Here is a 9,313-nt window from a genome sequence, read left to right as displayed (position 1 = left end):
CGCCTGAGGTGGCATCAGAAAGAACAGCCGTGGGATTCAGGCTTGGGGAGCAGAGCCCTAGGGGAGACAGTCTCCTCAGCTGAGGCCATTTGGCCGGAGCCCTACTGGAATGGGACTTGGGATGAGGAGTCATGCAGGACAGGAATTCTCTAGGGGGCAGGCCCAGGCCCCACTCCGGGTGATAGAGGAAGTGCTGATGTCAGAGTCTCTCGGGATCACATCCTCCCCACCCAGCCCGCCCTAGGATGATCTGGCTCCATGTGACCTAGACCCGCCTTAGTGAGAGCAAGGTCAGCAGGCAGTGGGGTAGATCCTGCTGGGGGCAAGGGGCAGGGACGTGAGCCAGCCACCCTCCCTCCCACCCTGGGCAGTAGGGTGAGCCCAGAAAATGACTCAGAAGCGGGTGCTCTGGTAGCGCAGCCGCCGCAGGTCTGAGAGGCCCTCACTCCGGCCTCCGTACACCTCCCTACAGGGGCTCTCGGCCAGTCACCGGGACCCCACCCCGCCACCCCCGCCGCCGCTGCTGCCACCGCTGCCACTACTGCTGCCACTGCTGGAGCTGCCACTGCTACACCGGTCCTCGTAGATGGAGATCTCGATCTTTGGTGGGCCAGTTAAGGGAAGGAACCATATGGCGGCTGCACAGAAACTTGATGGGGGAGGCCTAGCCTGCGCAGCTTCCTACACAGTAAGGCTAAGGGCGACGGGAAGACTAAATACCCAGTCCACCAGGCTCCTCCCTCATCTAGTTACTGGGGATGGAGACCACTGTCCTGAGTTTAAATCCTGATTCCCCCACTCACAAGCTCTGTAACCTCAGACAAGTCACTTAACTTGTGACTCAATGATCACAACTGTAAAATGGGGACAAGAGAATTTGAGAACTATTGTGGGCATTAAAAGAAATAATGTGTGGAAAGCACTGTTGTTGTTAGGTGCCATTGGGTCAATTACGACTCATAGTGACCCTGTATATGGTTTCCAAGAAGCAGCTGGTGAGTTTGAACCGCTGGCTTTGCGGTTTCAGTCCAGTGTGCTTCTCTTAGAGTGCCACACCAGGACTCCATGCAAAGCACTAAACAGCGGTAAAGACTTAATAAAAACAAGCATCTCCCGCTGGGCTTTGTAAACACAAGAATCTGTGTTTTCACTTTTTCCCCTCTGAGTTTTCCAGTAATTAAAAAACATAATAAACAAAACAATCCTCCTCTTGCTGCTGGGTAGCCTGGAGGGATTGTGTGCACCTTGTACTCTTCTGGGTGGAATGAGTGGATTCATGTGACCCCCGACCCCCACTTACCCCCATCCAGACTAGCAACAGGTCAGTCTCTGGAGGTTGCTTCACTTTTCTCATCTGCAAAAGGGGGAACATGAGACCTCCTTCACAGGGAGGGTTGCATAAGAGAATTACACAAGCTGGTGCACATGACATTTGACACATGTGTATATTCCTTGAGGGGCAATACAGCCTCATGGTTAGAACTGAGCCTGGGTCCAACTCCTGGCTCTGACCTTCACCAGCTAGCTGGCCCTGGGGCCAGTGGTTTAACCTCAATGTCCTCAACTCTAAAGGGGTAAGAAGAGTCACCTGCCTCACTGAGAATCATATAAATTCATTTCCAAAGTCCTTAGCATGATCTTTGGCTTATATGGAACACTGAATAGATGCAAACCCTGAAGTTTCCAAACAGCATGGATAACTTACAGGGGAGGTGACCAGTGATGTCTGGAATCCTGGGCAACCCTGAGAAGAGGTCCCTGGGGTGATGCCCATTTCCTGGGGGCCTTATACACAGCCAGCAGGCTACTCCAGAGTCCCCACTGAGTGGCCCTCACATGGAACAGCCAGGAAGGATACAACCCTCATGCCACGCTCCACGGGGTCTGTGAGCAGAAGACCTCGAGGTGCAAAGATCTTCTCATTCTGTTCCTGGATGTAGCGGGAGATCTTCTTGAGAACCTGCAAGAAGGGTCATCTGAGGATAAGCACATAGGCTGGAAGCCTGGGGGTAAGTCCAGGAAGGTCAGGGAGGGGCTCACCTTCTCATAGTGGGTCTCCATGCAGAGGAAGATGAAGTAGGCTGTGGCACAGGCCAGGCATCCCTCAAGGTAGGAGCTGCCTCCAATCTTCTCAGCCTCTGCGTAGAAGTTGTTAAGAGTCTTCACAGTCTCCTCAAAGAGCTGCCGTTCAATCTGGGGAGAGGAAACGGAGTCAAACGGAGACTAGCCTCCTTGGAATGTGGACAGTCACGGGGGTGGTAGTGGTAGGGTCACAGGGACACTTGCAGGGATGCCACGAGGTGGAGGTGATACATGGGCTCACAGGCCAGACCAGAGAGGTTGCAGGGGCAGATGGTGCAGAGGAACACTGAGAGGAGACCTGGGTTCCAGTCCAGACTTGACCCACAACTAGCTATGTGACCTTGGAACCATGGTTTTACCACCCTGGACCTCAGTTTCCTATCTTTAAGATGGGAATAAGAATAATTATGTGACCCCTTCCCTCAAAGACAGGAAGCTCACATGTGAATGTTTTCTACAGAAGATGAGACACAAATTCTGGGGACTACACTGCCCCCTCGTTCTTGATGGCAGCACAGAGCTCAGTGCTGAGTCAGTGGGAACTCCAGGTGCACTCAGAAGGATGCAAACCTACAAGTATCTTTAGGAGGCGTTGCTTCCTCCTACCTAAGAGCAAACACTTTTCCCATAGCCTTTTCCTTCATGTGTTTGGATAACTGAAAAGCTATCCTGCCTGTATCCATAGTAATTGTTTCTGTTGTTGCTGTTAAGTGCCATTAAGTCAGTTACAACTCATAACAACCCTGTATAAGGTTTCCTAGGAGCAGCTGATGGATTTGAACTGCCAACCTTGCAGTCCAGTGCATTCTCCTCCGGCAGCGCCACACAGGACTATCCATAATAATAGCTAATGTTTATGTTGCACTTGCTATGTGCACCCTTTATGCATTACTCACTTACCAGCTATCTTGTTATCTGACACTTCACATTTATGACTATAGTTAAAAATCTAGCCCATTATTTTGTGCATTACCAACCTACACCTGGCAGTAATGAATGACACAATGTGAAATAAGAGTAACACTGTGATGACTGAGCTTCTGGGCCCACTTGGCTGGTCCCTGATTCTCGGTGGTTTGGGAGTCACGTTATGATGCCATTTGGCAGTTCTATAATGCTGTAGTAATCCTCCATTTTTACACAATACCGATTTTCACATAACAACCTGGTCTTTGGAATCTGTATTGTTAAGTAAGGAGTAGACATATTTCATTCAACCCTCATAGCAATCTTACCAAGAAAGCACTTCTATCGCTCCTATTTGGGGGTGTAAGGAAACTGAGCCATAGCTACACTGTGGTCTGAGCCATCCTTCCCTCTGGCCTCTCAGCTGGTCTCCCTGGTCCCAACCTGGCCCTGCCTGAGTACTCCTGGAAAATGAAAGTCAGATCCTGCCATATCTCTGGCCAAGAACTTCCAAAGTCTTCCCATCTCTCTGCAAGACGTCCTTCCAGAGGTCTTGTCCTGCTGCCCCTCTGAGCCCATCTCCTTCTCTCCATCTCATTCCAGCTTCACCATCCTCTCAGCACACTTTCAAAGTGCTAAGTGTGCCTGGATCTTGGATCCTTTGTGCCCATGTCCTCAGCTAAAATGCTGTTCCCACAGATAGCCCATGGCCCATACTTTTCTTCTTAAAGTTTCACCTTATCCAACACACTTTCTCAACCATCCACTTTCCCCCTAGCTCTCTATCTTCCTCTGGTGGTGGTGGTGTGCGGTGGAGTCAGTTCCGATATAGCAACCGACTCATAGGATTTCAGAGGCTGTAAATCTTTACTGGAGCACAAAGCCTCATCTTTCTCCCATGGAACCGCCGGTTATTTCAAACTAGATGACCTTGAGGTTAGCAGCCTGACTCATAACCACTACACTACCAGAGCTCCTTACCCACCTCTTATTCTTTTTGCTGTGGGTTAAAGCACCAGACTGTAAAGTCATTTGAACTGCAAGGTTGGGGGTTCAAGCTCACAAGAAACTCCTGGGAAACCTTTACAGGATAGCTATGGGTCGGAACTGACTCGACAGCACTTAACAACAACAAAGCTTTGGTATTGTAGGATAAGCACTGGACGGCTAACCACAAGGTCAGCAGTTCAAACTCACCAGCTGCTCCTCGGAAACCCTATACAGGGTTGCTATAAGTTGGAACAAACTCAGTGGCACTTAACAACACCAAGCTGCATATGGGCTTGTTTGTTTACGTCTTTTCTGTACTTACTAATAGAAATAAACTCCACGAGGCTTTGTTACTCCTATGTCCTGCCGGCCTAATACATAGTGGTGGTGGTTGTGTGCCATTGAGTCAGTTCCAACTCATAGTGACCCTGTGTAGGATTTCCAAGGCTGTACATCTTGATGGGAGCAGAAAGCCTCATCTTTCTCTTACAGGTTGGTTAGTGGATTCACACTGTTGGCCTCGTGGATAAGAGCTCAACAGGTAATCAATCCACTATGCCACCAGGGCTCCTTCATACATGGTAGGTGCTCATTAAATGCTTACTGGACACTGAGTGGACCTGTCCAGTGTTACATATCTCTGACCCCAGAGTCTAAGTTCTTTACCATGTAGCTCTCTACACCAGACAACCAGGAAGGCCACGTTCCGAACTGAGCAGATGTCAAATGTCCGTGACCCCACCTACATTCTTCAGAGCACGCCAACCCCTACAAGGCTAGAACTGTTCATCATGCAGGTTAGGGGCCTTCTGGGCCTGTCTAGTGCAAATGCACTCCTCAGAACATAAACAGAAGATTTGGGGTCACAAGTCTATGCCCCTACACAGACCTGGAGAGAACACGGAGAAAACTCTGTCTATTTAGTCCATGGTTCAAGAGCTGCTACTCTACCCCAAGGGTCACCCCAATCAATAAAATAGGCATACTAAGATGAGGAAACTCCCACTGCTCCCCAAAAGCTGGTTGGGATCAGATAGGCCAAGAACGGCCCTGCCGCACCTTGCCAAACCCATTCAGGTCTACCTGCCTGAGCTGCTGAAAGAAGGGATCAAGATCATCCCTTTATCCTTTCCCTAGACCACCCCAGAACAACAACAAGAACAGCATAAGGAGACGATACCCTGTAAGAGGGCCACTGGACTGGAGTCTCCCAAGTAGTAGAGTCTAGAGGAAAAGGCTGTTGGTGGAAGTTTTTGCTGATTGCCTTTGATGGCACCAGACTCTGATGGAGCATCAAGCTGTCCCTGGACCCAAGGCAGGGAGACAAAGCAAAGAGCAGCCACCAGCTCTTTCCTCTAGGACTCCAGGATTTCCTTGCCAAGACTCTGACCACAAAGGCATGCATTTTCATACCTATTCAGTCAGGATGTAATTGCGTCCGTAAGAAAATACAAGTCGTGTGTGAAGCCAAGAGTCGGGGCACAAACCGAGGCACTCTGGTACTGTTGCTGGTTTGCTTTAGATCATGAGTCAGAAATGTTCCCTTTCTGGTCCTCAGTTTCCTCTGTGAAATGAAAGCTGTAAACTAGTGCAGTGCTTCTAAACCTAATGCATCCACGAATAACCTACAGATTGTGTTAAAACGTGGATTCTGATTCAGGAGATCCAGAGTGAGGCCTAAGAGTCTACATTTCTAACAAGCTCCTAGGTGATGCTAATAATGCCGACCAACAGACCATAGTTTGATTAACAAGAGCTTGGTACTCCTCAGCTCTGGATGTAAACTGAGCCCCCTGAGCAGCTTTTAACACCTACAGATGCTCAAATCTTGTCCCCAAGAGATTCTGAGTCAAATGGGGTGTCAGAGCAGCAAAGCCCAAGTCTGCTCTACCCTACCCAAACTGACTCCCTGCAAAGCACTGTGTTCAGAAGTCCCCGGGGTGATACTAATGTGCAGCCAAGCCTGAGACGCCATACAATTCTAGAGGACCCGTGATTCTCAATGGGTGATCTATGAATCACCTGACTCCAGGTCACCTGGAGATTCTGAGTAAAAACAAGGTCTTCAATGCTGGCTGTACAGTGGAATCACCTGGGGAGGTTTAAAGTCCTACTGATGCATTGGTCTGGGTGCAACCTGGGCATCAAGATTTGTAAAGCTCCCCAGGGAACTCTAATTTGACCACTGCTGTTTTTAAAAATGGATCCAGATCCCAGTCCACCAACTAAGACAGCATGGAACAGGGTTCAAGAACTGCTTTTGAAATCAAACTTTCCAGGTGATTATCATGCCAACAGAAATCTGAGAAACTATTGGGTTAGAAGAAAGGAGACCTGGTGGGGTAGTGAGTAAGCACTGAATCACTAACTATAAAAGGATTGCTGTTCAAACTCATCAGTTGCTCTATGGGAGAAAGATCGGCAGTGTTTCTATAAAGGTTGTTGCTCTTAAGTGCCGTGGAGTCAGCTCCAACTCATGGAGACCCTGTATAGGGTTTGCAAGGAGCAGCTGGTGGGTTTGAACTGCTGATGTTGTGGTTCACAGTCCAGAGCAGATCCTACAGCAGCACACAGTCCAGAGCAGATCCTCCATCTTGGAACCCTCTGCCCTGTCCTGTAGGGTGGGTCTCTATTCAATAGCAATAGGTTTGGGATTGGGCTAGAAGATCTCTGGAGGTTTCTTCAGTTCTTCCTATGAAGAGACACCAAGAAAAGTGTTAAGGATCATTTGTTTTCTTCCATGGGAAGTGGTTGAATATATTATGTGTCTTATGAAATTTATCTTTGGAAAAGAGCATACCTTCAAGTTAGCCCCTCAGTTCTAACCCAGCCTGTGTTCCAAGTGTAGAAAGGGACTCCTTACCCGGCTGTCCAGCTCTGGAGGGAATTTGGTCTGGAACTGACAGATGGTGCCTTCGCTGTAGTCTCTCTGGATAAAGACCTTGGTGGCCAGGGAGGCACTTCGCCGGAGCTCCTGCAGATTGTGGACCTGAGGAGCCATAAAGCAGGTGTGTGCTGAGGTTGACCATTCCTCTTTGTTTCTCTGGGACTGAGGGCTTTCCTAGACATGGGACCCTCAGTGCTTAAACTGGGAAAGTGCCAGGCAAACTGGGATAGGAGTTGGTCACTCTGCACGTGTTCCAGGAATACCAACCGGAAGCAGGACTGTGGAGATTTTCCAAGAAGATGCCTTGAGCTATCCTGCAAAGTTCTAGATAAAGCCTGAAGCCGGGCCAAAGCTGAACCAAGATGAGAGGTTCTGGAACCATCAATAGAACTAGTCCTAACAAAAGTAGCAGGACCTCTTGGATGGCAAGTCATAGACTCATTCTCTCCTGGCCCCCATGTTGATTCATTCAGCAAGTGTTGAGTGTTTACAACTCATCAGCCCCTATCTTTGATGAATAAGACTAGCCTCAGGCCCTGCTATTGGCACTTGCAATCATGTTGAGGGACAGGAGAGAAGCAAATGGAGGACCCAAGGGAAAAGGGGGATTCCATCTCAGGCCAAGCTATGGTTCAGGCCAGAGAGAAGCATGGATGGTTTCCATGTCCAGCACATGTTTCCAGCACATGTTTCCAGCACATGTTTTCCCACAGGAAATCAGGGGTCCACAAGTGTCCAAAATCTCCCAGAGAAGACTGTGGATTAAGTGGACTGAGGCCAGAACTTGAAGCGCTCCCTATCCTGGTAGGAAGGCGTAGAATGATTTCTGTCCCTTGTGCCCCCTGCCTGTGGACTGACACAGATTGTAGCATTCGAGGGGAGTGGGCTCAGTTTCACTGAAGGACAGAGTTCTTTCTTCTGCTTCTCCAGCCTCAGTTGTCCATGTTTGAGACAAGCATCCCACTGGCTGAAAGATGCCAAACACTGGAACCACGGTGTTTTAGGTGTTTAGATGCCAAACACTGAAACCAGACTGAGCCTCGAAGGCAGAGTGAACAGCCAGTTCATCTTGTGTAATAAAGATGAATCTGTTCCATCACTCAGCTGTCATTTATTGAGTCCCTACTATTGCCAGGCTCCAGGGACACTGAACAAGACAGTCTGTGAGCTCCAGGGAGGAAGGCAAGTAAATATATAATTAATTAGACTGTGATAAATGCAACAGAGAAGTAGCATCTTGTCCAGAACCAGTTACTCAGAAAATGCTTCCTGAAGCTTGTGTTAAGTCATAAAGGCAGGCCAGTAGTTACCAGTGGCAGGGGACAGGCAGGGAAAGAGAGGAAAAGGTAACCCAAAGGGACAAGCTTGTGCAAAGTAATGATAGCTGTGACTTCACCCAGTGACTGGAGGCAGATTTCAGCAAGATGGAGTTGGCTTGCAGAGAGTCCAGGAGATGAGAGTATACAGAAGGCAAGAGATAGATCACAAGGAACTAGAAGGGGTTTCTGTTGTGGGCAGAATTTAAGATGGAAGACACTTGAACGTGCTTGAAAGCTGGGGGAAAGAATAAATAGAAGAAAGACTGTCGATGTGGTAGTAAGGGAGGTGCTTGGTGGATCAAGAGAGTAATAGGATGGGGAGCAGGGAGCACAGTATGAGGCTTTTCTCATCCAGGTGAACCTTGCTTTGTGTAACAAATGTGATCCCAGAGCATTATGATTGGATTAAATAATCTATAAACCTTCTAGCCCTAATAGTCCTTGATTCCTCTAATCAGGGTTTTAATTAAAGTCTTGACATTTACTAGGGTCCTATGATAACTGAAGGAGTCCTGGTGTGGCACTGTGGGTTAATGTGCCAGATTGCAAAGCCGTTTGAACTGCAAGGTTGGTGGTTCAAGCTCACCAGCTGCTACTCGGAAACCCTATACAGGGTAGCTATGGGATGGAATCGACTCAATGGCACTTAACAACAACAACAACGTGATAACTGAAAAACAAAGACTCCTTTGGTAATATAAAGGAATCATTTTTAACATATCTGCTGTCTGGTTAAGGTTTTATAATTTTGTGTTTTCAAAAGAATAGAAATGGACAGCGGCCTCCCCCCACCTTTGTCAAACCAATTTACAAGAGCCAATTGATCTTGAGGATGGATTCCCTAGGCCCTTGAAAGGTCATTCTGGTAGCTTTTTGGGGGGTAGATGGAAAGTGAGCTAGACTAGGTTAGGGGTTCAGCTGAAGGGATGAAGCAGTTGTTGTTAGTTACTGTCTAAGTTGATTCCAACTCATGAGTGGATCTAACCCAAGACAAATGGTGAGAAGACAGAAAGAAAGAGAAGGAATAGAGCTGCAGTCATTCTGACAGGGACTCAGCTCCCTCACCTCTGACAGCCTCTTCTGCCTCTGCCTGAACACACATGTACATATGCACACACATACACACATA

General features: G+C 48.3%; 1 protein-coding gene across 1 annotated transcript; it reads right to left on the bottom strand.

Moving 5' to 3' along the window:
- Positions 1–486: 486 nt before the first annotated feature.
- On the bottom strand, positions 487–6,979 carry GOLGA7B (golgin A7 family, member B). Its single transcript, XM_006831227.1, has 4 exons — positions 6,842–6,979; positions 2,041–2,193; positions 1,859–1,960; positions 487–600 (listed from the first exon to the last, which is right to left on the bottom strand). Exons 1-4 carry the CDS (start codon positions 6,977–6,979, stop codon positions 487–489), a joined length of 507 nt encoding a protein of 168 aa, XP_006831290.1.
- Between the last annotated feature and the right edge of the window lie 2,334 nt (positions 6,980–9,313).

This window comes from Chrysochloris asiatica, unplaced genomic scaffold, assembly GCF_000296735.1.
Source record: "Chrysochloris asiatica unplaced genomic scaffold, ChrAsi1.0 scaffold00003, whole genome shotgun sequence".
NCBI classification, from domain to species: domain Eukaryota; kingdom Metazoa; phylum Chordata; class Mammalia; order Afrosoricida; family Chrysochloridae; genus Chrysochloris; species Chrysochloris asiatica.
Note: the sequence above shows the minus strand (reverse complement) of the source record. Positions and strands in the feature narration are given on the sequence as shown.